Source organism: Salvelinus fontinalis, chromosome 38, assembly GCF_029448725.1.
Source record: "Salvelinus fontinalis isolate EN_2023a chromosome 38, ASM2944872v1, whole genome shotgun sequence".
Lineage (NCBI taxonomy): Eukaryota > Metazoa > Chordata > Actinopteri > Salmoniformes > Salmonidae > Salvelinus > Salvelinus fontinalis.
Genome location: NC_074702.1, coordinates 10,257,095 through 10,283,234, shown reverse-complemented (window position 1 = coordinate 10,283,234; position 26,140 = coordinate 10,257,095). Strand labels below are relative to the sequence as shown.

Genomic DNA, 26,140 nt, shown 5'->3' with positions numbered 1-26,140 from the left:
CTTATTTACAATGACGGCCTACCCCTGCCAAACCCGGACGACGCTGGGCCAATTGTGCGCTGCCCTATGGGACTCCCAATTGCTGCCGGATGTGATACAGTCTGTGTTCGAACCAGGGACTGTAGTGACTCCTCTTGCACTGAGATGCAGTGCCTTAGACCGCTGCGTCCATGTGTGTGTTAACTATTTAACTGTACTAGAATGCTTAAAAGGCTGCAAAAAATGTAAATATTGGTATTGTTTTTTTGGGCAAGGAAAATATCAGATATCTGTATCGGCCAAAAATGTCATATTTGTGCATCACCAGTAAATACAACCCATATTTATGTTTATTTTCCCTTTTGTACGTATACCATTTGCACATCGCTACAACACTGTATAAAGACATCATAGGACTTTTGAAATGTCTTTATTCTTTTGGAACTTCTGTGAGTGTAATATTTACTGTTCATTTTTATTGTTTATTTCACTTTTGTTTACTGTCTACTTCACTTGCTTTGGCAATGTTAACATATGTTTCCCATGACAATAAAGACCTTGAATGGGAGAGGGAGGGATGGAGATATATATATATATATATATATATTTACACAAGAAGCCACCTAATATAACACAGTCAAACTCTTCAGTCATTTAGTAAAATCACCATTCTGCGATTTCTCACCGTTAAACATCGCACAGTGTTTCAACAAGGGCTCTTTACGTCATCGTTTTTATTTGAGCAAGTCAACGCCCACATTTTTTTCTAAAGTAATCTAGTATTATTTCATTTCAACCCGATAAACAAAAAATAAAACTGTTACCAATCTTCATGTTAAACTACTTTTACAAATAAAAAAAGGCGGGAAGAACAAAACACTATATTTACATATATATATAGATATATATTATATATTAAATATATTAAATATATTATATATATATATATATATTTATATATTAAATATATTATATATATATATATTTATATATATATATATATATATATATTAAATATATATATATATATATATTAAATATATATATATATGTAAATATAGTGTTTTGTTATTATATTAAATATATTATATATTATATATATATATATTAAATATATTATATATATATATATATATATATATTAAATATATTATATATATATATTTATATATATATTATATATATATATATATATATATATATATATTAAATATATTATATATAATAAATATATTATATATATTATATATATATACATCTATATATATATATAATATATATATGTATATATATGTATATGTATATATATGTGTGTGTGTGTGTGTATATGTGTATAATAAGAGAGTGCTAGCAGTAGCAGCTCTGGGAGCAGTGCAGTCAGGACTGTAACCCCTCCCCCCCTGCACCTGCCTGTCCCCACACTGGGGCCATTGTGCTCCTGTCCCTGTCCCTGACACACACACACTCTCGCTCCACATACTTTCTCCCGCACGCACGTTCTCGCTGGCGTTAGTCAGGTCGCCTGACTTTTTTTTTTTTTTTTTTTTTTTCCCTTTATTTAACTAGGCAAGTCAGTTAAGAACAAATTCTTATTTTCAATGACGGCCTAGGAACAGTGGGTTAACTGCCTGTTCAGGGGCAGAACGACAGATTTGTACCTTGTCAGCTCGGGGATTTGAACTTTCAACCTTCCGGTTACTAGTCCAACGCTCTAACCACTAGGCTACGCTACGCTAGCCTAGGTGTTTAGGTGGTGTGTGTGAGCAGCCCCTGGCTCACTTAACCTGGCCATGGTATAGTTGGAGTAAGGTGTGTGTGTGTGTGTGTCTGGGTTCTGGCTGGGAGAGAGGTGGAGAAAGAGGGGAGGTGGTGTGTGTGTGTAGGCTTTGTGTTGCTGGCAACAACAGTGCACTGTGGCAAGCCATTGAGTCACAGCATTGGTGGCGTGGATTTCTGTGTTCCAGTGCAGGTGTGTGTGGGTGGGCTCCCTGTGCGTGGTGTTGTGTCTGTGTTCTGTCTGCTCGTGTCGTGTGTGTACCAGTTGTGTCCCTGGTGTGTGGGTGTATGTCTTCGTGTGTGTCAGTCTCTCTCTGCTCTGTGTGTGTGGCTGCAGGCAAGGAGGGGAGAGAAGTGTGTGTGACTGTGTTGGTTCAGAATTGTGTGTTTGTGGGCGAAGGGTAACTTCTAGATTTGCTGGTATAAATTGGTGTAGGTTCTACCACACACACACGGACGGACGGACGGACGGACGGACGGACGTTTGCTGTGAGTGTAGAGCTAGATGCTGCAGTCTGTACTGTGTTGTGCTGTGGTGGCCTTACAAAGGGTTAGTTGGTGTTGTTTGTACTGTGTTGTGCTGTGGTGGCCTTACAAAGGGTTAGTTGGTGTTGTTTGTACTGTGTTGTGCTGTGGTGGCCTTACAAAGGGTTAGTTGGTGTTGTCTGGGGTTGGTAGATCAGGTGAGATTCACTTGGAGTCTGTGGACTGTAGTGTTATTGTTCTAAGATTGTAGAGTATTGTGATGGATGGATGGATGGATGGATGGATGGATGGATGGATGGATGGATGGATGGATGGATAGATAGGTGGTGGGAGTAGATTAGGAGAAGGAATCCACAGGTTGTTGTGGTAGATAAGATGTATCAGTCACTGTCTGACAGTGGATAGGCTTTTTGCTGTAGTGTTGTTATTAGAGGTTAGGACTAGTAACAGGGATGTTGTAGTGTTAGTGGAGGTTAGGACTAGTAACAGGGATGTTGTAGTGTTAGTGGAGGTTAGGACGAGTAACAGGGATGTTGTGGTGTTAGTGGAGGTTAGGACTAGTAACAGGAATGTTATAGTGTTAGTAGAGGTTAGAACTAGTAACAGGGATGTTATAGTGTTAGTGGAGGTTAGGACTAGTAACAGGGATGTTATAGTGTTAGTAGAGGTTAGGACTAGTAACAGGGATGTTGTGGTGTTAGTGGAGGTTAGGACTAGTAACAGGGATGTTATAGTGTTAGTAGAGGTTAGGACTAGTAACAGGGATGTTGTAGTGTCAGTGGAGGTTAGGACTAGTAACAGGGATGTTATAGTGTTAGTAGAGTTTAGGACTAGTAACAGGGATGTTGTAGTGTTAGTGGAGGTTAGGACTAGTAACAGGGATGTTGTAGTGTTAGTGAAGGTTAGGACTAGTAACAGGGATGTTGTGGTGTTGGTGGAGGTTAGGACTAGTAACGGGGATGTTATAGTGTTGGTGGAGGTTAGAACTAGTAACAGGGATGTTGTAGTGTTAGTGGAGGTTAGGACTAGTAACAGGGATGTTGTGGTGTTGGTGGAGGTTAGGACTAGTAACAGGGATGTTATAGTATTAGTGGAGGTTAGGACTAGTAACAGGGATGTTGTGGTGTTGGTGGAGGTTAGGACTAGTAACAGGGATGTTATAGTATTAGTGGAGGTTAGGACTAGTACCAGGGATGTTGTAGTGTTAGTGGAGGTTAGGACTAGTAACAGGGATGTTATAGTGTTGGTGGATGTTAGGACTAGTAACAGGGATGTTGTGGTGTTGGTGGAGGTTAGGACTAGTAACAGGGATGTTGTAGTGTTAGTGGAGGTTAGGACTAGTAACAGGGATGTTATAGTGTTGGTGGACATTAGGACTAGTAACAGGGATGTTGTGGTGTTAGTGGAGGTTAGCACTAGTAACAGGGATGTTGTGGTGTTGGTGGAGGTTAGGACTAGTAACAGGGATGTTGTGGTGTTGGTGGAGGTTGGGACTAGTAACAGGGATGTTGTAGTGCTAGTGGAGGTTAGGACTAGTAACAGGGATGTTGTGGTGTTGGTGGAGGTTAGGACTAGTAACAGGGATGTTGTAGTGTTGGTGGAGGTTAGGACTAGTAACAGGGATGTTGTAGTGTTGGTGGAGGTTAGGACTAGTAACAGGGATGTTGTGGTGTTAGTGGAGGTTAGGACTAGTAACAGGGATGTTGTAGTGTTGGTGGAGGTTAGGACTAGTAACAGGGATGTTATAGTATTAGTGGAGGTTAGGACTAGTAACAGGGATGGTGTAGTGCTAGTGGAGGTTAGGACTAGTAACAGGGATGTTGTGGTGTTGGTGGAGGTTAGGACTAGTAACATGGATGTTGTAGTGTTAGTGGAGGTTAGGACTAGTAACAGAGATGTTGTAGTGTTGGTGGAGGTTAGGACTAGTAACAGGGATGTTGTGGTGTTGGTGGAGGTTAGGACTAGTAACAGGGATGTTGTAGTGTTAGTGGAGGTTAGGACTAGTAACAGGGATGTTGTGGTGTTGGTGGAGGTTAGGACTAGTAACAGGGATGTTGTGGTGTTGGTGGAGGTTAGGACTAGTAACAGGGATGTTGTGGTGTTGGTGGAGGTTGGGACTAGTAACAGGGATGTTGTAGTGCTAGTGGAGGTTAGGACTAGTAACAGGGATGTTGTGGTGTTGGTGGAGGTTAGGACTAGTAACAGGGATGTTGTAGTGTTGGTGGAGGTTAGGACTAGTAACAGGGATGTTGTAGTGTTGGTGGAGGTTAGGACTAGTAACAGGGATGTTATGGTGTTAGTGGAGGTTAGGACTAGTAACAGGGATGTTGTAGTGTTGGTGGAGGTTAGGACTAGTAACAGGGATGTTATAGTATTAGTGGAGGTTAGGACTAGTAACAGGGATGGTGTAGTGCTAGTGGAGGTTAGGACTAGTAACAGGGATGTTGTGGTGTTGGTGGAGGTTAGGACTAGTAACATGGATGTTGTAGTGTTAGTGGAGGTTAGGACTAGTAACAGAGATGTTGTAGTGTTGGTGGAGGTTAGGACTAGTAACAGGGATGTTGTGGTGTTGGTGGAGGTTAGGACTAGTAACAGGGATGTTGTAGTGTTAGTGGAGGTTAGGACTAGTAACAGGGATGTTGTGGTGTTGGTGGAGGTTAGGACTAGTAACAGGGATGTTGTGGTGTTAGTGGAGGTTAGGACTAGTAACAGGGATGTTATAGTATTAGTGGAGGTTAGGACTAGTAACAGGGATGGTGTAGTGCTAGTGGAGGTTAGGACTAGTAACAGGGATGTTGTGGTGTTGGTGGAGGTTAGGACTAGTAACATGGATGTTGTAGTGTTAGTGGAAGTTAGGACTAGTAACAGAGATGTTGTAGTGTTGGTGGAGGTTAGGACTAGTAACAGGAATGTTGTGGTGTTAGTGGAGGTTAGGACTAGTAACAGGGATGTTGTGGTGTTGGTGGAGGTTAGGACTAGTAACAGGGATGTTGTGGTGTTAGTGGAGGTTAGGACTAGTAACAGGGATGTTGTAGTGTTGGTGGAGGTTAGGACTAGTAACAGGGATGTTGTATTGTTAGTGGAGGTTAGGACTAGTAACAGGGATGTTGTGGTGTTGGTGGAGGTTAGGACTAGTAACAGGGATGTTATAGTATTAGTGGAGGTTAGGACTAGTAACAGGGATGTTGTGGTGTTGGTGGAGGTTAGGACTAGTAACAGGGATGTTGTGGTGTTAGTGGAGGTTAGGACTAGTAACAGGGATGTTGTGGTGTTAGTGGAGGTTAGGACTAGTAACAGGGATGTTGTGGTGTTGGTGAAGGTTAGGACTAGTAACAGGGATGTTGTGGTGTTGGTGGAGGTTAGGACTAGTAACAGGGATGTTGTAGTGTTGGAGGTTAGAACTAGTAACAGGGATGTTATAGTGTTAGTGGAGTTTAGGACTAGTAACAGGGATGTTATAGTGTTGGTGGAGGTTAGGACTAGTAACAGGGATGTTGTGGTGTTAGTGGTTAGGACTAGTAACAGGGATGGTGTGGTGTTGGTGGAGGTTAGGACTAGTAACAGGGATGGTTTGGTGTTGGTGGAGGTTAGGACTAGTAACAGGGATGTTGTGGTGTTAGTGGAGTTTAGGACTAGTAACAGGGATGTTGTGGTGTTAGTGGAGGTTAGAACTAGTAACAGGGATGTTATAGTGTTGGTGGAGGTTAGGACTAGTAACAGGGATGTTGTAGTGTTAGTGGAGGTTAGGACTAGTATCATGGATGTTATAGTGTTAGTAGAGGTTAGGACTAGTAACAGGGATGTTGTAGTGCTAGTGGAGGTTAGGACTAGTAACAGGGATGTTATAGTTTTAGTAGAGGTTAGGACTAGTAACAGGGATGTTGTGGTGTTGGTGGAGGTTAGGACTAGTAACAGGGATGTTATAGTGTTGGTGGAGGTTAGGACTAGTAACAGGGATGTTGTAGTGCTAGTGGAGGTTAGGACTAGTAACAGGGATGTTGTGGTGTTGGTGGAGGTTATGACTAGTAACAGGGGTGTTGGTGGAGGTTAGGACTAGTAACAGGGATGTTGTAGTGTTGGCGGAGGTTAGGACTAGTAACAGGGATGTTGTGGTGTTGGTGGAGGTTAGGACTAGTAACAGGGATGTTATAGTGTTGGTGGAGGTTAGAACTAGTAACAGGGATGTTATAGTATTAGTGGAGGTTAGGACTAGTAACAGGGATGTTGTAGTGCTAGTGGAGGTATGGACTAGTAACAGGGATGTTGTATTGTTAGTGGAGGTTAGGACTAGTAACAGGGATGTTGTGGTGTTGGTGGAGGTTAGGACTAGTAACAGGGATGTTATAGTATTAGTGGAGGTTAGGACTAGTAACAGGGATGTTGTGGTGTTGGTGGAGGTTAGGACTAGTAACAGGGATGTTGTGGTTTTGGTGGAGGTTAGGACTAGTAACAGGGATGTTATAGTATTAGTGGAGGTTAGGACTAGTAACAGGGATGTTGTGGTGTTGGTGGAGGTTAGGACTAGTAACAGGGATGTTGTGGTGTTAGTGGAGGTTAGGACTAGTAACAGGGATGTTGTAGTGTTGGTGGAGGTTAGGACTAGTAACAGGAATGTTGTGGTGTTGGTGGAGGTTAGGACTAGTAACAGGGATGTTGTGGTGTTGGTGGAGGTTAGGACTAGTAACAGGGATGTTGTGGTGTTAGTGGAGGTTAGGACTAGTAACAGGGATGTTGTGGTGTTAGTGGAGGTTAGGACTAGTAACAGGGATGTTGTGGTGTTGGTGAAGGTTAGGACTAGTAACAGGGATGTTGTGGTGTTGGTGGAGGTTAGGACTAGTAACAGGGATGTTGTAGTGTTGGAGGTTAGAACTAGTAACAGGGATGTTATAGTGTTAGTGGAGTTTAGGACTAGTAACAGGGATGTTATAGTGTTGGTGGAGGTTAGGACTAGTAACAGGGATGTTGTGGTGTTAGTGGTTAGGACTAGTAACAGGGATGGTGTGGTGTTGGTGGAGGTTAGGACTAGTAACAGGGATGGTTTGGTGTTGGTGGAGGTTAGGACTAGTAACAGGGATGTTGTGGTGTTAGTGGAGGTTAGGACTAGTAACAGGGATGTTGTGGTGTTAGTGGAGGTTAGAACTAGTAACAGGGATGTTATAGTGTTGGTGGAGGTTATGACTAGTAACAGGGATGTTGTAGTGTTAGTGGAGGTTAGGACTAGTATCATGGATGTTATAGTGTTAGTAGAGGTTAGGACTAGTAACAGGGATGTTGTAGTGCTAGTGGAGGTTAGGACTAGTAACAGGGATGTTGTGGTGTTCGTGGAGGTTAGGACTATTAACAGGGATGTTGTGGTGTTAGTGGAGGTTAGGACTAGTAACAGGGATGTTGTGGTGTTAGTGGAGGTTAGGACTAGTAACAGTGATGTTATAGTGTTGGTGGAGGTTAGAACTAGTAACAGGGATGTTGTAGTGTTAGTGGAGGTTAGGACTAGTAACAGTGATGTTATAGTGTTGGTGGAGGTTAGAACTAGTAACAGGGATGTTGTAGTGTTAGTGGAGGTTAGGACTAGTAACAGGGATGTTGTGGTGTTGGTGGAGGTTAGGACTAGTAACAGGGATGTTATAGTATTAGTGGAGGTTAGGACTAGTACCAGGGATGTTGTAGTGTTAGTGGAGGTTAGGACTAGTAACAGGGATGTTATAGTGTTGGTGGATGTTAGGACTAGTAACAGGGATGTTGTGGTGTTGTTGGAGGTTAGGACTAGTAACAGGAATGTTGTGGTGTTAGTGGAGGTTAGGACTAGTAACAGGGATGTTGTGGTGTTAGTGGAGGTTAGGACTAGTAACAGGGATGTTGTGGTGTTGGTGAAGGTTAGGACTAGTAACAGGGATGTTGTGGTGTTGGTGGAGGTTAGGACTAGTAACAGGGATGTTGTAGTGTTGGAGGTTAGAACTAGTAACAGGGATGTTATAGTGTTAGTGGAGTTTAGGACTAGTAACAGGGATGTTATAGTGTTGGTGGAGGTTAGGATTAGTAACAGGGATGTTGTGGTGTTGGTGGAGGTTGGGACTAGTAACAGGGATGTTGTAGTGTTGGTGGAGGTTAGGACTAGTAACGGGGATGTTGTGGTGTTAGTGGTTAGGACTAGTAACAGGGATGGTGTGGTGTTGGTGGAGGTTAGGACTAGTAACAGGGATGGTTTGGTGTTGGTGGAGTTTAGGACTAGTAACAGGGATGTTGTGGTGTTAGTGGAGGTTAGGACTAGTAACAGGGATGTTGTGGTGTTAGTGGAGGTTAGAACTAGTAACAGGGATGTTATAGTGTTGGTGGAGGTTAGGACTAGTAACAGGGATGTTGTAGTGTTAGTGGAGGTTAGGACTAGTATCATGGATGTTATAGTGTTAGTAGAGGTTAGGACTAGTAACAGGGATGTTGTAGTGTTAGTGGAGGTTAGGGCTGGTAACAGGGATGTTATAGTGTTGGTGGAGGTTAGAACTAGTAACAGGGATGTTGTAGTGTTAGTGGAGGTTAGGACTAGTAACAGGGATGTTGTGGTGTTGGTGGAGGTTAGGACTAGTAACAGGGATGTTATAGTATTAGTGGAGGTTAGGACTAGTAACAGGGATGTTGTGGTGTTGGTGGAGGTTAGGACTAGTAACAGGGATGTTATAGTATTAGTGGAGGTTAGGACTAGTAACAGGGATGTTGTAGTGTTAGTGGAGGTTAGGACTAGTAACAGGGATGTTATAGTGTTGGTGGATGTTAGGACTAGTAACAGGGATGTTGTGGTGTTGGTGGAGGTTAGGACTAGTAACAGGGATGTTGTGGTGTTAGTGGAGGTTAGTACTAGTAACAGGGATGTTGTAGTGTTGGTGGAGGTTAGGACTAGTAACAGGGATGTTGTAGTGTTGGTGGAGGTTATGACTAGTAACAGGGATGTTGTGGTGTTGGTGGAGGTTAGGACTAGTAACAGGGATGTTGTAGTGTTAGTGGAGGTTAGGACTAGTAACAGGGATGTTGTGGTGTTGGTGGAGGTTAGGACTAGTAACAGGGATGTTGTGGTGTTAGTGGAGGTTAGGACTAGTAACAGGGATGTTGTAGTGTTGGTGGAGGTTAGGACTAGTAACAGGGATGATGTGGAGGTTAGGACTAGTAACAGGGATGTTGTGGTGTTGGTGGAGGTTAGGACTAGTAACAGGGATGTTATAGTATTAGTGGAGGTTAGGACTAGTAACAGGGATGGTGTAGTGCTAGTGGAGGTTAGGACTAGTAACAGGGATGTTGTGGTGTTGGTGGAGGTTAGGACTAGTAACATGGATGTTGTAGTGTTAGTGGAGGTTAGGACTAGTAACAGAGATGTTGTAGTGTTGGAGGAGGTTAGGACTAATAACAGGAATGTTGTGGTGTTAGTGGAGGTTAGGACTAGTAAGAGGGATGTTGTGGTGTTGGTGGAGGTTAGGACTAGTAACAGGGATGTTGTGGTGTTAGTGGAGGTTAGGACTAGTAACAGGGATGTTGTAGTGTTGGTGGAGGTTAGGACTAGTAACAGGAATGTTGTGGTGTTGGTGGAGGTTAGGACTAGTAACAGGGATGTTGTGGTGTTGGTGGAGGTTAGGACTAGTAACAGGGATGTTGTATTGTTAGTGGAGGTTAGGACTAGTAACAGGGATGTTGTGGTGTTGGTGGAGGTTAGGACTAGTAACAGGGATGTTATAGTATTAGTGGAGGTTAGGACTAGTAACAGGGATGTTGTGGTGTTGGTGGAGGTTAGGACTAGTAACAGGGATGTTGTGGTGTTAGTGGAGGTTAGGACTAGTAACAGGGATGTTGTAGTGTTGGTGGAGGTTAGGACTAGTAACAGGAATGTTGTGGTGTTGGTGGAGGTTAGGACTAGTAACAGGGATGTTGTGGTGTTGGTGGAGGTTAGGACTAGTAACAGGGATGTTGTGGTGTTAGTGGAGGTTAGGACTAGTAACAGGGATGTTGTGGTGTTAGTGGAGGTTAGGACTAGTAACAGGGATGTTGTGGTGTTGGTGAAGGTTAGGACTAGTAACAGGGATGTTGTGGTGTTGGTGGAGGTTAGGACTAGTAACAGGTATGTTGTAGTGTTGGAGGTTAGAACTAGTAACAGGGATGTTATAGTGTTAGTGGAGTTTAGGACTAGTAACAGGGATGTTATAGTGTTGGTGGAGGTTAGGACTAGTAACAGGGATGTTGTGGTGTTAGTGGTTAGGACTAGTAACAGGGATGGTGTGGTGTTGGTGGAGGTTAGGACTAGTAACAGGGATGGTTTGGTGTTGGTGGAGGTTAGGACTAGTAACAGGGATGTTGTGGTGTTAGTGGAGGTTAGGACTAGTAACAGGGATGTTGTGGTGTTAGTGGAGGTTAGAACTAGTAACAGGGATGTTATAGTGTTGGTGGAGGTTAGGACTAGTATAAGGGATGTTGTAGTGTTAGTGGAGGTTAGGACTAGTATCATGGATGTTATAGTGTTAGTAGAGGTTAGGACTAGTAACAGGGATGTTGTAGTGCTAGTGGAGGTTAGGACTAGTAACAGGGATGTTATATTTTTAGTAGAGGTTAGGACTAGTAACAGGGATGTTGTGGTGTTGGTGGAGGTTAGGACTAGTAACAGGGATGTTATAGTGTTGGTGGAGGTTAGGACTAGTAACAGGGATGTTGTAGTGTTGGTGGAGGTTATGACTAGTAACAGGGGTGTTGGTGGAGGTTAGGACTAGTAACAGGGATGTTGTAGTGTTGGTGGAGGTTAGGACTAGTAACAGGGATGTTGTGGTGTTGGTGGAGGTTAGGACTAGTAACAGGGATGTTATAGTGTTGGTGGAGGTTAGGACTAGTAACAGGGATGTTGTGGTGTTGGTGGAGGTTAGGACTAGTAACAGGGATGTTGTGGTGTTGGTGGAGGTTAGAACTAGTAACAGGGATGTTATAGTGTTAGTGGAGGTTGGGACTAGTAACAGGGATGTTGTGTTGTTGGTGGAGGTTAGGACTAGTAACAGGGATGTTGTAGTGCTAGTGGAGGTTAGGACTAGTAACAGGGATGTTGTGGTGTTGGTGGAGGTTAGGACTAGTAACAGGGATGTTGTATTGTTAGTGGAGGTTAGGACTAGTAACAGGGATGTTGTGGTGTTGGTGGAGGTTAGGACTAGTAACAGGGATGTTATAGTATTAGTGGAGGTTAGGACTAGTAACAGGGATGTTGTGGTGTTGGTGGAGGTTAGGACTAGTAACAGGGATGTTGTGGTGTTGGTGGAGGTTAGGACTAGTAACAGGGATGTTATAGTATTAGTGGAGGTTAGGACTAGTAACAGGGATGTTGTGGTGTTGGTGGAGGTTAGGACTAGTAACAGGGATGTTGTGGTGTTAGTGGAGGTTAGGACTAGTAACAGGGATGTTGTAGTGTTGGTGGAGGTTAGGACTAGTAACAGGAATGTTGTGGTGTTGGTGGAGGTTAGGACTAGTAACAGGGATGTTGTGGTGTTGGTGGAGGTTAGGACTAGTAACAGGGATGTTGTGGTGTTAGTGGAGGTTAGGACTAGTAACAGGGATGTTGTGGTGTTAGTGGAGGTTAGGACTAGTAACAGGGATGTTGTGGTGTTGGTGAAGGTTAGGACTAGTAACAGGGATGTTGTGGTGTTGGTGGAGGTTAGGACTAGTAACAGGGATGTTGTAGTGTTGGAGGTTAGAACTAGTAACAGGGATGTTATAGTGTTAGTGGAGTTTAGGACTAGTAACAGGGATGTTATAGTGTTGGTGGAGGTTAGGACTAGTAACAGGGATGTTGTGGTGTTAGTGGTTAGGACTAGTAACAGGGATGGTGTGGTGTTGGTGGAGGTTAGGACTAGTAACAGGGATGGTTTGGTGTTGGTGGAGGTTAGGACTAGTAACAGGGATGTTGTAGTGTTAGTGGAGGTTAGGACTAGTAACAGGGATGTTGTGGTGTTAGTGGAGGTTAGAACTAGTAACAGGGATGTTATAGTGTTGGTGGAGGTTAGGACTAGTAACAGGGATGTTGTAGTGTTAGTGGAGGTTAGGACTAGTATCATGGATGTTATAGTGTTAGTAGAGGTTAGGACTAGTAACAGGGATGTTGTAGTGCTAGTGGAGGTTAGGACTAGTAACAGGGATGTTATAGTTTTAGTAGAGGTTAGGACTAGTAACAGGGATGTTGTGGTGTTGGTGGAGGTTAGGACTAGTAACAGTGATGTTATAGTGTTGGTGGAGGTTAGAACTAGTAACAGGGATGTTGTAGTGTTAGTGGAGGTTAGGACTAGTAACAGGGATGTTGTGGTGTTGGTGGAGGTTAGGACTAGTAACAGGGATATTATAGTATTAGTGGAGGTTAGGACTAGTACCAGGGATGTTGTAGTGTTAGTGGAGGTTAGGACTAGTAACAGGGATGTTATAGTGTTGGTGGATGTTAGGACTAGTAACAGGGATGTTGTGGTGTTGTTGGAGGTTAGGACTAGTAACAGGAATGTTGTGGTGTTAGTGGAGGTTAGGACTAGTAACCGGGATGTTGTGGTGTTGGTGGAGGTTAGGACTAGTAACAGGGATGTTGTGGTGTTAGTGGAGGTTAGGACTAGTAACAGGGATGTTGTAGTGTTGGTGGAGGTTAGGACTAGTAACAGGGATGTTGTAGTGTTGGTGGAGGTTAGAACTAGTAACAGGGGTGTTGGTGGAGGTTAGGACTAGTAACAGGGATGTTGTAGTGTTAGTGGAGGTTAGGACTAGTAACAGGGATGTTGTGGTGTTGGTGGAGGTTAGGACTAGTAACAGGGATGTTGTGGTGTTGGTGGAGGTTAGAACTAGTAACAGGGATGTTATAGTGTTAGTGGAGGTTGGGACTAGTAACAGGGATGTTGTGGTGTTGGTGGAGGTTAGGACTAGTAACAGGGATGTTGTAGTGCTAGTGGAGGTTAGGACTAGTAACAGGGATGTTGTGGTGTTGGTGGAGGTTAGGACTAGTAACAGGGATGTTGTGGTGTTGGTGGAGGTTAGGACTAGTAACAGGGATGTTGTGGTGTTGGTGGAGGTTAGGACTAGTAACAGGGATGTTATAGTATTAGTGGAGGTTAGGACTAGTAACAGGGATGTTGTGGTGTTGGTGGAGGTTAGGACTAGTAACAGGGATGTTGTGGTGTTGGTGGAGGTTAGGACTAGTAACAGGGATGTTATAGTATTAGTGGAGGTTAGGACTAGTAACAGGGATGTTGTGGTGTTGGTGGAGGTTAGGACTAGTAACAGGGATGTTGTGGTGTTAGTGGAGGTTAGGACTAGTAACAGGGATGTTGTAGTGTTGGTGGAGGTTAGGACTAGTAACAGGAATGTTGTGGTGTTGGTGGAGGTTAGGACTAGTAACAGGGATGTTGTGGTGTTGGTGGAGGTTAGGACTAGTAACAGGGATGTTGTGGTGTTAGTGGAGTTTAGGACTAGTAACAGGGATGTTATAGTGTTGGTGGAGGTTAGGACTAGTAACAGGGGTGTTGTGGTGTTAGTGGTTAGGACTAGTAACAGGGATGGTGTGGTGTTGGTGGAGGTTAGGACTAGTAACAGGGATGGTTTGGTGTTGGTGGAGGTTAGGACTAGTAACAGGGATGTTGTGGTGTTAGTGGAGGTTAGGACTAGTAACAGGGATGTTGTGGTGTTAGTGGAGGTTAGAACTAGTAACAGGGATGTTATAGTGTTGGTGGAGGTTAGGACTAGTAACAGGGATGTTGTAGTGTTAGTCGAGGTTAGGACTAGTATCATGGATGTTATAGTGTTAGTAGAGGTTAGGACTAGTAACAGGGATGTTGTAGTGCTAGTGGAGGTTAGGACTAGTAACAGGGATGTTATAGTTTTAGTAGAGGTTAGGACTAGTAACAGGGATGTTGTGGTGTTGGTGGAGGTTAGGACTAGTAACAGTGATGTTATAGTGTTGGTGGAGGTTAGAACTAGTAACAGGGATGTTGTAGTGTTAGTGGAGGTTAGGACTAGTAACAGGGATGTTGTGGTGTTGGTGGAGGTTAGGACTAGTAACAGGGATGTTATAGTATTAGTGGAGGTTAGGACTAGTAACAGGGATGTTGTGGTGTTGGTGGAGGTTAGGACTAGTAACAGGGATGTTATAGTATTAGTGGAGGTTAGGACTAGTAACAGGGATGTTGTAGTGTTAGTGGAGGTTAGGACTAGTAACAGGGATGTTATAGTGTTGGTGGATGTTAGGACTAGTAACAGGGATGTTGTGGTGTTGGTGGAGGTTAGGACTAGTAACAGGGATGTTATAGTGTTGGTGGAGGTTAGGACTAGTAACAGGGATGTTGTGGTGTTAGTGGAGGTTAGGACTAGTAACAGGGATGTTGTAGTGTTGGTGGAGGTTAGGACTAGTAACAGGGATGTTGTAGTGTTGGTGGAGGTTATGACTAGTAACAGGGATGTTGTGGTGTTGGTGGAGGTTAGGACTAGTAACAGGGATGTTGTAGTGTTAGTGGAGGTTAGGACTAGTAACAGGGATGTTGTGGTGTTGGTGGAGGTTAGGACTAGTAACAGGGATGTTGTGGTGTTAGTGGAGGTTAGGACTAGTAACAGGGATGTTGTGGTGTTAGTGGAGGTTAGGACTAGTAACAGGGATGTTGTGGTGTTGGTGGAGGTTAGGACTAGTAACAGGGATGTTGTGGTGTTGGTGGAGGTTAGAACTAGTAACAGGGATGTTATAGTGTTAGTGGAGGTTAGGACTAGTAACAGGGATGTTGTGGTGTTGGTGGAGGTTAGGACTAGTAACAGGGATGTTATAGTATTAGTGGAGGTTAGGACTAGTAACAGGGATGTTGTAGTGCTAGTGGAGGTTAGGACTAGTAACAGGGATGTTGTGGTGTTGGTGGAGGTTAGGACTAGTAACAGGGATGTTGTATTGTTAGTGGAGGTTAGGACTAGTAACAGGGATGTTGTGGTGTTGGTGGAGTTTAGGACTAGTAACAGGGATGTTATAGTATTAGTGGAGGTTAGGACTAGTAACAGGGATGTTGTGGTGTTGGTGGAGGTTAGGACTAGTAACAGGGATGTTGTAGTGTTGGTGGAGGTTAGGACTAGTAACAGGGATGTTGTGGTGTTGGTGTAGGTTAGGACTAGTAACACGGATGTTGTGGTGCTGGTGGAGGTTAGGACTAGTAACAGGGATGTTGTGGTGTTAGTGGAGGTTAGGACTAGTAACAGGGATGTTGTGGTGTTGGTGAAGGTTAGGACTAGTAACAGGGATGTTGTGGTGTTGGTGGAGGTTAGGACTAGTAACAGGGATGTTGTTGTGTTGGTGGAGGTTAGGACTAGTAACGGGGATGTTGTGGTGTTAGTGGTTAGGACTAGTAACAGGGATGGTGTGGTGTTGGTGGAGGTTAGGACTAGTAACAGGGATGGTTTGGTGTCGGTGGAGGTTAGGACTAGTAACAGGGATGTTGTGGTGTTAGTGGAGGTTAGGACTAGTAACAGGGATGTTGTGGTGTTAGTGGAGGTTAGAACTAGTAACAGGGATGTTATAGTGTTGGTGGAGGTTAGGACTAGTAACAGGGATGTTGTAGTGTTAGTGGAGGTTAGGACTAGTATCATGGATGTTATAGTGTTAGTAGAGGTTAGTACTAGTAACAGGGATGTTGTGGTGTTAGTGGAGGTTAGGACTAGTAACAGGGATGTTGTGGTGTTAGTGGAGGTTAGGACTAGTAACAGGGATGTTGTAGTGTTGGTGGAGGTTAGGACTAGGAACAGGGATGATGTGGAGGTTAGGACTAGTAACAGGGATGTTGTGGTGTTAGTGGAGGTTAGGACTAGTAACAGGGATGTTGTGGTGTTAGTGGAGGTTAGAACTAGTAACAGGGATGTTATAGTGTTAGTGGAGGTTAGGACTAGTAACAGGGATGTTGTGGTGTTAGTGGAGGTTAGGACTAGTAACAGGGATGTTGTGGTGTTAGTGGAGGTTAGAACTAGTAACAGGGATGTTATAGTGTTAGTGGAGGTTAGGACTAGTAACAGGGATGTTGTGGTGTTGGTGGAGGTTAGGACTAGTAACAGGGATGTTATAGTATTAGTGGAGGTTAGGACTAGTAACAGGGATGTTGTGGTGTTAGTGGAGGTTAGGACTAGTAACAGGGATGTTGTGGTGTTAGTGGAGGTTAGAACTAGTAACAGGGATGTTATAGTGTTAGTGGAGGTTAGGACTAGTAACAGGGATGTTGTGGTGTTGGTGGAGGTTAGGACTAGTAACAGGGATGTTATAGTATTAGTGGAGGTTAGGACTAGTAACATGGATGTTGTAGTGCTAGTGGAGGTTAGGACTAGTAACAGGGATGTTGTATTGTTAGTGGAGGTAAGGACTAGTAACAGGGATGTTGTGGTGTTGGTGGAGGTTAGGACTAGTAACAGGGATGTTATAGTATTAGTGGAGCTTAGGACTAGTAACAGGGATGTTATAGTGTTGGAGGTTAGGACTAGTAACAGTGATGTTGTGGTGTTGGTGGAGGTTAGGACTAGTAACAGGGATGTTATAGTGTTGGTGGAGGTTATGACTAGTAACAGGGATGTTTTAGTGTTGGTGGAGGTTAGGACTAGTAACAGGAATGTTGTGGTGTTGGTGGAGGTTAGGACTAGTAACAGGGATGTTGTGGTGTTAGTGGAGGTTAGGACTAGTAACGGATGTTGTAGTGTTGGTGGAGGTTAGGACTAGTAACAGGAATGTTGTGGTGTTGGTGGAGGTTGGGACTAGTAACAGGTATGTTATAGTGTTAGTGGAGGTTAGGACTAGTAACAGGGATGTTATAGTGTTAGTGGAGGTTAGGACTAGTAACAGGGATGTTGTGGTGTTGGTGGAGGTTAGGACTAGTAACAGGGGTGTTGTAGTGTTGGAGGTTAGAACTAGTAACAGGGATGTTATAGTGTTAGTGGAGGTTAGGACTAGTAACAGGGATGTTATAGTGTTGGTGGAGGTTAGGACTAGTAACAGGGATGTTGTGGTGTTGGTGGAGGTTGGGACTAGTAACAGGGATGTTGTAGTGTTGGTGGAGGTTAGGACTAGTAACAGGGATGTTGTGGTGTTAGTGGAGGTTAGGACTAGTAACGGGGATGTTGTGGTGTTAGTGGAGGTTAGGACTAGTAACAGGGATGGTGTGGTGTTGGTGGAGGTTAGGACTAGTAACAGGGATGTTGTGGTGTTAGTGGAGGTTAGAACTAGTAACAGGGATGTTATAGTGTTAGTGGAGGTTAGGACTAGTAACAGGGATGTTGTGGTGTTAGTGGAGGTTAGAACTAGTAACAGGGATGTTATAGTGTTGGTGGAGGTTAGGACTAGTAACAGGGATGTTGTGGTGTTGGTGGAGGTTAGGACTAGTAACAGGGATGTTATAGTGTTGGTGGAGGTTAGGACTAGTAACAGGGATGTTGTGGTGTTGTTGGAGGTTAGGACTAGTAACAGGGATGTTGTGGTGTTGGTGGAGGTTAGGACTAGTAACAGGGATGTTGTAGTGTTGGAGGTTAGAACTAGTAACAGGGATGTTATAGTGTTAGTGGAGGTTAGGACTAGTAACAGGGATGTTGTAGTGTTGGAGGTTAGGACTAGTAACAGGGATGTTATAGTGTTAGTGGAGGTTAGGACTAGTAACAGGGATGTTGTGGTGTTGGTGGAGGTTAGGACTAGTAACAGGGATGTTGTGGTGTTAGTGGAGGTTAGGACTAGTAACAGGGATGGTGTGGTGTTGTTGGAGGTTAGGACTAGTAACAGGGATGTTATGGTGTTGGTGGAGGTTAGGACTAGTAACAGGGATGTTGTAGTGTTGGAGGTTAGAACTAGTAACAGGGATGTTATGGTGTTAGTGGAGGTTAGGACTAGTAACAGGGATGTTGTAGTGTTAGTGGAGGTTAGGACTAGTAACAGGGATGTTATAGTGTTGGTGGAGGGTAGGACTAGTAACAGGGATGTTGTGGTGTTGGTGGAGGTTGGGACTAGTAACAGGGAAGTTGTAGTGTTGGTGGAGGTTAGGACTAGTAACAGGGATGTTGTGGTGTTAGTGGAGGTTAGGACTAGTAACGGGGATGTTGTGGTGTTAGTGGAGGTTCGGACTAGTAACAGGGATGTTATAGTGTTGGTGGAGGTTAGGACTAGTAACAGGGATGTTGTGGTGTTGGTGGAGGTTAGGACTAGTAACAGGGATGTTGTGGTGTTAGTGGAGGTTAGGACTAGTAACAGGGATGGTGTGGTGTTGGTGGAGGTTAGGACTAGTAACAGGGATGTTGTAGTGGAGGCGCTGCCCTGGAAGTGCAAGGTAGTCATCCAGTGTTGTAGACACAGCCGTGCATTTCTCTCTCTGTCTTTCTCTCTCTCTCTCTCGTTCTTTGTCGCTCTCTCTCTCTCACTCTATCTCTACCCCTTCTCTCTCTCCCTCCATCTCTCTCTCGGTCTTTCCCTCCATCTCTCTCTCTCTCTCTCTCTCTATTTGTGTTAGTGATTACACCACTCTCTCTCTCTCTCTCTCTCTCTCTCTTGCATAACCGCCAGCTTTATTTGCTCCAGCTGAGGACTAATCTCTCCCGCGAGACAGACGGAAGGAACAAGGGAGAAGAGGAGAGCAGGAAAAGCCAACCTTTCTAAACTGACTGGACGCTCTGCCTCGTTAATTCAATCAGTCCACCAATGAATGGTCTTTCGAGCAGAACCCTGTTTACAACCACCGTGACCTGTGTGTTTATGTAGCAGTGTTTTTAATCTTTAAAACCCCACAATCTTCTCCAACTGTAGCTGAGTTGACGCGTGGTTTCCCCTCGTGTGTCTGTTTGTGTGGAGAGCAGGCGCATGGTACTCCCCATGGTAGCCCAGTCATACTGGAGGATAAACAGTGATTATCTGGGCTGCCTGGAGAGAGACACATGCTTATGTACCACTTTCAGACAGACCACACATACATGTGAGGGACACTGTAGCCAAGACAACGCTCTAGCTACAGTCAGAGGAGAATAACACATAAACAAAGACACACACAGAATCACGTTCAGTCAAGTGTGAATTGTCCTGCCTGTCAAACACGCGTCCACAATAGAGGTCGACCGATTATCGGAATGGCCGATTAATTAAGGCCGGTTTCAAGTTTTCATAACAATCGGAAATCGGTTTTTTTTGGCGCCGATTTGCCTATTTTTTTTATATATTTTTTTACAGCTTTATTTAATCTTTATTTAACTAGGCAAGTCAGTTAAGAACACATTCTTATTTTCAATGACGGCTCCGGGGATCCAATCTTGCAACCTGACAGTTAACTAGTCCAATGCTCTAACACCTGATTACATTACACTCCACGAGGAGCCTGCCTGTTATGCGAATGCAGTAAGCTAAGGGAAGTTGCTAGCTAGCATTAAACTTATCTTATAAAAAACAATCAATCAATGACTGTCATTGCTCCAATGTGTACTTAACCATAAACATCAATGCCTTTCTTAAAATCAATACACAAGTATATATTTTTAAACCTGCATATTTAGCTAAAAGAAATCCAGGTTAGCAGGTAATATTAACCAGGTGAAATTGTGTCATTTCTCTTGCGTTCATTGCACGCAGAGTCAGGGTATATGCAACAGTTTGGGCCGCCTGGCTCTTTGCGAACTAATTTGCCAGAATTTTACGTAATTATGACATAACATTGAAGGTTGTGCAATGTAACAGGAATATTTAGACTCATGGATGCCACCCGTTAGATAAAATACGGAACGGAATAAACATTTGTTTTCGAGGTGATAGTTTCCGGATTAGTCAAAGGTATATATGGTTTAGAGAGAAATAGTCGACGCGTTATAATTCCTGTAATAACTTGCGGCTGAACTTGAAAGGGGTTCCTTCGTTATTTTACCGTTCATGTCTTCCATAGAGAATGTCTTGATCTACTTCAAATAAGGTCTGTGTTTCGCGGAGGAGCAGACTGACAGGGGACCATGCAGACAAGCTCTGCTTTCTGCACTACAACCTAAAACTTCTTAACTGGGAATATTGAAGACCCATGAAAGCTGGTGGTTCGTTTTAACATATGTTCTCATGTTATTTGAGACTAAATTGATTTTATTTATGTATTATATTAAGTTAAAATAAGTGTTCATTGTTCATTCAGTATTGTTGAAATTGTCATTATTACAAAAATGTGTATGATATATATATACACTGCTCCAAAAAATAAAGGGAACACTTAAACAACACAATGTAACTCCAAGTCAATCACACTTATGTGAAATCGAACTGTCCACTTAGGAAGCAACACTGATTGACAATAAATTTCACATGCTGTTTTGCAAATGGAATAGACAAAAGGTGGAAATTATAGGCAATTAGCAAGATACCCCCCAATAAAGGAGTGGTTCTGCAGGTGGTGACCACATACTACTTCTCAGTTCCTATGCTCCCTGTCTGATGTTTTGGTCACTTTTGAATGCTGGCGGTGCTTTCACTCTAGTGGTAGCATGAGACAGAGTCTACAACCCACACAAGTGGCTCAGGTAGTGACCATCATCAGGAGCATGCCCAGGCGTTGTAGGGAGGTCATACAGGCACGTGGAGGTCACACACACTACTGAGCCTCATTTTGACTTGTTTTAAGGACATTACATCAAAGTTGGATCAGCCTGTAGTGTGGTTTTCCACTTTAATTTTGAGTGTGACTCCAAATCCAGACCTCCATGGGTTGATACATTTGATTTCCATTGATCATTTTTGTGTGATTTTGTTGTCAGCACATTCAAAAATGTAAAGAAAAAAGTATTTAATAAGAATATTTCATTCATTCAGATCTAGGATGTGTTATTTTAGTGTTCCCTTTATTTTTTTGAGCAGTGTATATAAAAATTCATCGGCCGAATAATCGGTATCGGCTTTTTTTGTCCTCCAATAATCGGTATCGGCGTTTAAAAATCATAATCGGTCGACCTCTAGTCCACACAGATACATACACACAATGCCGCCGGCGGCGTCTGTGAGGTGAGTGTGAGGCGAATGTTACGTAATAAAGATCAAAGCTACTTAATCAGCTTTGAGAGAGAGAGATGGGGGAGGAATGGACAGAGGAGGGACAGCGGGAAAAGAAAGAATGGGGAGATGGAGGGATAGCAGAGAACAGAGTGTAGAGAAAGTGGTGACAGGCGGTGAAACTGCGCGTGTCCTCTTTCCCTGTTTACGATGGTATAAGCACACACATGCATGCACGCACACACACGCTGTGCTCTGCCCTCGGTGTCCCCCTCACAGCCCACTGTGACATGCTGTTGCCAATGCCACGATACTGTGTGTGTGTTGTCTTTGTCTTTTCTTTTCCTATATGCCTATTCCATATCTCTTTCTCTCCCCCTCCCTCTCTTTGTAAATCCTTTCTTTGCTTACCCTTTACCTCCTCCCTCTCTTCCCTCTCTCGCCCACTACGTCTCTCTTACAGGAATTGTTAGCAGATGTGGACAGAGCTTTTTCCTTCATCTAAAATTAGCCCCAATAGAAGAATGGCAGGGAGGGAGGGAGGGAAGGATTGATGGAGAAGTAGAAAGGAATAGGGAAGGAATAGGTTGATGTTCTCGGTGAAGTAAGGGTGTGCTTTTGGGACCTCGCACACCATGCTGACACAGTCAAGCCGTCGGAGGCACAAACAAAGTTGGAGGAGAGGAACAGCATCCCGGTGTTTGAGTAGCATGTGACGGAAACCCATCCTGCTGTTGTTGAAAAGGCATGGATTAAGATTAGGACTAGTTGTAAGTGAATAATGATGAGAAGGAGTAGTCTGACAGCAGGCAGCAGTAGTCTGACAGCAGGCAGCAGTAGTCTGACAGCAGGCAGCAGTAGTCTGACAGCAGGCAGCAGTAGTCTGACAGCAGGCAGCAGTAGTCTGACAGCAGGCAGCAGTAGTCTGACAGCAGGCAGCAGTAGTCTGACAGCAGGCAGCAGTAGTCTGACAGCAGGCAGCAGTAGTCTGACAGCAGGCAGCAGTAGTCTGACAGCAGGCAGCAGTAGGGGAGAGGGACTATGGAAAGGTCTTCATCCACCTCAGCAATTACATAATTAGGACTCTAAAATCAGTTATACTTTTGGCTTGAACTGTTTAGTTTTTCTCCAAATCACGTTTTCTCGGTTTAGTTTTTCCAGGTTTCTGTTTTCCCCAACTTTTTTCGTGTTTCCACTCTCTAAAGTCAACAACGATACTTAAACCACATCAGGAGACCACTTTTGAGGTGTGTGGATTTTGTTGTTGTTGAAATGTAGATTTCTGGGTGTAGTTACTGTTTAATTCCAGTGTGTAGTTAGGACAGTGGAGCGGTTGTGGTGGGGAGGACAGTGGAGCGGTTGTGGCGGGGAGGACAGTGGAGCGGTTGTGGTGGGGAGGACAGTGGAGCGGTTGTGGTGGGGAGGACAGTGGAGCGGTTGTGGTGGGGAGGACAGTGGAGCGGTTGTGGTGGGGAGGACAGTGGAGCGGTTGTGGTGGGGAGGACAGTGGAGCGGTTGTGGCGGGGAGGACAGTGGAGCGGTTGTGGTGTTTTTTTTTTCTTGGCGTCTCGCCACGCTCACACAATGTTAATCCGCACCGGAACGTGCCGGCCACTGGATAGGAGGAGTGAGTGGGAACGTGCCGGCCACTGGATAGGAGGAGTGATGGGAACGTGCCGGCCACTGGATAGGAGGAGTGATGGGAACGTGCCGGCCACTGGATAGGAGGAGTGATGGGAACGTGCCGGCCACTGGATAGGAGTAGTGAATGGGAACGTGCCGGCCACTGGATAGGAGGAGTGATGGGAACGTGCCGGCCACTGGATAGGAGGAGTGAGTGGGAACGTGCCGGCCACTGGATAGGAGGAGTGATGGGAACGTGCCGGCCACTGGATAGGAGGAGTGATGGGAACGTGCCGGCCACTGGATAGGAGGAGTGATGGGAACGTGCCGGCCACTGGATAGGAGGAGTGAATGGGAACGTGCCGGCCACTGGATAGGAGGAGTGAGTGGGAACGTGCCGGCCACTGGATAGGAGGAGTGATGGGAACGTGCCGGCCACTGGATAGGAGGAGTGAGTGGGAACGTGCCGGCCACTGGATAGGAGGAGTGATGGGAACGTGCCGACCACTGGATAGGAGGAGTGAGTGGGAACGTGCCGGCCACTGGATAGGAGGAGTGATGGGAACGTGCCGACCACTGGATAGGAGGAGTGAGTGGGAACGTGCCGGCCACTGGATAGGAGGAGTGATGGGAACGTGCCGGCCACTGGATAGGAGGAGTGAATGGGAACGTGCCGACCACTGGATAGGAGGAGTGATCGGAACGTGCCGGCCACTGGATAGGAGGAGTGAGTGGGAACGTGCCGGCCACTGGATAGGAGGAGTGATGGGAACGTGCCGGCCACTGGATAGGAGGAGTGAGTGGGAACGTGCCGGCCACTGGATAGGAGGAGTGATGGGAACGTGCCGGCCACTGGATAGGAGGAGTGATGGGAACGTGCCGGCCACTGGATAGGAGGAGTGAGTGGGAACGTGCCGGCCACTGGATAGGAGGAGTGAATGGGAACGTGCCGGCCACTGGATAGGAGGAGTGATGGGAACGTGCCGGCCACTGGATAGGAGGAGTGAATGGGAACGTGCCGACCACTGGATAGGAGGAGTGATGGGAACGTGCCGGCCACTGGATAGGAGGAGTGAGTGGGAACGTGCCGGCCACTGGATAGGAGGAGTGATGGGAACGTGCCGGCCACTGGATAGGAGGAGTGATGGGAACGTGCCGGCCACTGGATAGGAGGAGTGATGGGAACGTGCCGGCCACTGGATAGGAGGAGTGATGGGAACGTGCTGGCCACTGGATAGGAGGAGTGATGGGAACGTGCCGGCCACTGGATAGGAGGAGTGATGGGAACGTGCCGGCCACTGGATAGGAGGAGTGATGGGAACGTGCCGGCCACTGGATAGGAGGAGTGATGGGAACGTGCCGGCCACTGGATAGGAGGAGTGATGGGAACGTGCCGGCCACTGGATAGGAGGAGTGATGGGAACGTGCCGGCCACTGGATAGGAAGAGTGATGGGAACGTGCCGGCCACTGGATAGGAGGAGTGATGGGAACGTGCCGGCCACTGGATAGGAGGAGTGATGGGAGTCACGCTGTGTTTCCTTTGATTATGTATTGAATGTGAGGTTTGGATGCATGCCGTGCAGGTCGGTATAAGACCAACTGTAACGTTGTCTAACGTTGTGGCTTGCGAGACACAGCTACAGCAAGTCTGCCTAACCAGGAACTGCAGATGTAAAGTATTGGAGTTGGTCTGGACTTATGTAGGCTATTGCTGTTGAGGAGCTTCTGTTAGCAAAAGTGATGATAATATTACTAAAACATGCAAGGACGATGTGAAGAGTAGTCTAGCTATATTTAAAGAGTTACACCGAGTACTTCTGAGAGGAGAGGTGGTACAGCCTTTGTGAAACAGTGTATTGTAGTTCACTGTGTCTCAGTGCAGCTTGGCCCGGCTGGCTTGCATGGCTGGTTTTCAAGGCCTGTTTGTCTTCACCACCCCTAGTTACTGCCTGGTGTTGGACTATGGAGAAGTTCTGTTCTTTCACTGCCAGGTAGAGTGGGCTACTCTCTGACTGACTGACTGACTGACCGACCGACCGACCGACCGTCCGTCAGTCAAAGAACTCTGTCGCCTCACGACTACCTGTTGCTGGATCCCTCTCTCCCTCCTCCTCCACCAACACCTTTCTCTTACCTGTTCTATTTGACTCTTTGGTGCTCTGTGTTTGAAAGGATTAATTGTCATGTATGTTTTATTTTTTTGTTCTGTTTGTTTCTGGGGGTTATTTTTAGGCCTGAAGTGTCTGGTTGCTAGGAGACAGTGTCCAGGAGGGAGAGAAAAGGAAGGGAATGGCGGGAGAGAGAAGTGTTTGAGTTGTGAAGGCTGAATTACACACACACACTGAGTCAGCGATGACGCATACACATACATACACACACACATCCTGCCCAGTAACTGTTATTGTGAACTTGTTTTTTTTTGTTTTGTGTAACTTTTCGTCATTAGGTCTGTTCTGTTTATGTCACTCTCATGCTGGTTTGGCTTTCCTGACTGTACCTCTCTACCTGCTGTCTGTCTGTCTGTCTGGCTGGCTGGCTGGCTTGACCATCATGTCGACCATCCCAGTTCTACAGGCTTTCAGACATGTTGACCATCCCAGTTCGACAGGCTTTCAGACATGTTGACCATCCCAGTTCGACAGGCTTTCAGACATGTTGACCATCCCAGTTCTACAGGCTTTCAGACATGTTGACCATCCCAGTTCTACAGGCTTTCAGACATGTTGACCATCCCAGTTCTACAGGCTTTCAGACATGTTGACCATCCCAGTTCTACAGGCTTTCAGACATGTTGACCATCCCAGTTCGACAGGCCTGGTGGACAACTTTACAAAGTGTTCTCTTTTCACTGGATGTCTATTTGAGGGAGCATTCATGCATTCACACTCACTCACTCACTCACTCACTCACTCACTCACACACACACACACACACACACACACACACACACACACACACACACACACACACACACACACACACACACACACACACACACACACACACACACACACACACACACACACACACACACACACACACACACACACACACACACACACACACACACACACACACACACACACACACACACACAGAGGAAACAGATCTGTTGTTGTGGTTTAGAACAGTTGCTCTCTTCCTGTCCCGCGCTGGTGGCACATTCCAGGAAACCTCCTCCCACCTCACACACACATCCTTAACCCACTTGCTACCAGACAGTACACACGCACACTCCTGATGAATGGAAAGTTCTAGCATCACCTTGGCAACAGCATGGTTAGTACAGACAC

At 45.2% G+C, this 26,140-nt stretch overlaps 2 protein-coding genes across 14 annotated transcripts in view; both read left to right on the top strand.

Moving 5' to 3' along the window:
• The window catches only part of LOC129837888 (ETS domain-containing transcription factor ERF-like), a 105,915-nt gene that overhangs the window by 29,533 nt on the left and 50,242 nt on the right, over window positions 1-26,140 (top strand). The gene's annotated exons all lie outside the window — the stretch shown is intronic.
• On the top strand, window positions 1,515-22,141 carry LOC129837886 (uncharacterized). 11 transcript variants are annotated; one of them, XR_008756775.1, is made up of 3 exons: window positions 1,515-3,571; window positions 3,884-14,425; window positions 14,543-22,141. XR_008756775.1 is itself a non-coding variant. In XM_055904388.1 (3 exons), exons 1-3 carry the CDS (start codon window positions 14,012-14,014, stop codon window positions 15,359-15,361), a joined length of 1,194 nt encoding a protein of 397 aa, XP_055760363.1. In that variant the 5' UTR covers window positions 12,922-14,011; the 3' UTR covers window positions 15,362-22,141. The 11 variants fall into 10 exon arrangements, 3 of the variants coding, with proteins under 3 accessions (XP_055760365.1, XP_055760363.1, XP_055760364.1); XR_008756778.1 differs by having other exon boundaries at window positions 2,622-3,571; XR_008756774.1 differs by lacking the exon at window positions 1,515-3,571 and having other exon boundaries at window positions 6,268-9,239; window positions 9,279-14,425.

Bases quoted from the DNA above. Each gene is read 5' to 3' on its own strand.
- LOC129837886 (XM_055904389.1), top strand. From the start codon at position 14,012: ATGGATGTTATAGTGTTAGTAGAGGTTAGGACTAGTAACAGGGATGTT. The intron at 14,426-14,542 runs GTTAGGACTAGT...GTGTTGGTGGAG, and splicing joins ATGTTGTAGTGTTAGTGGAG to GTTAGGACTAGTAACAGGGA.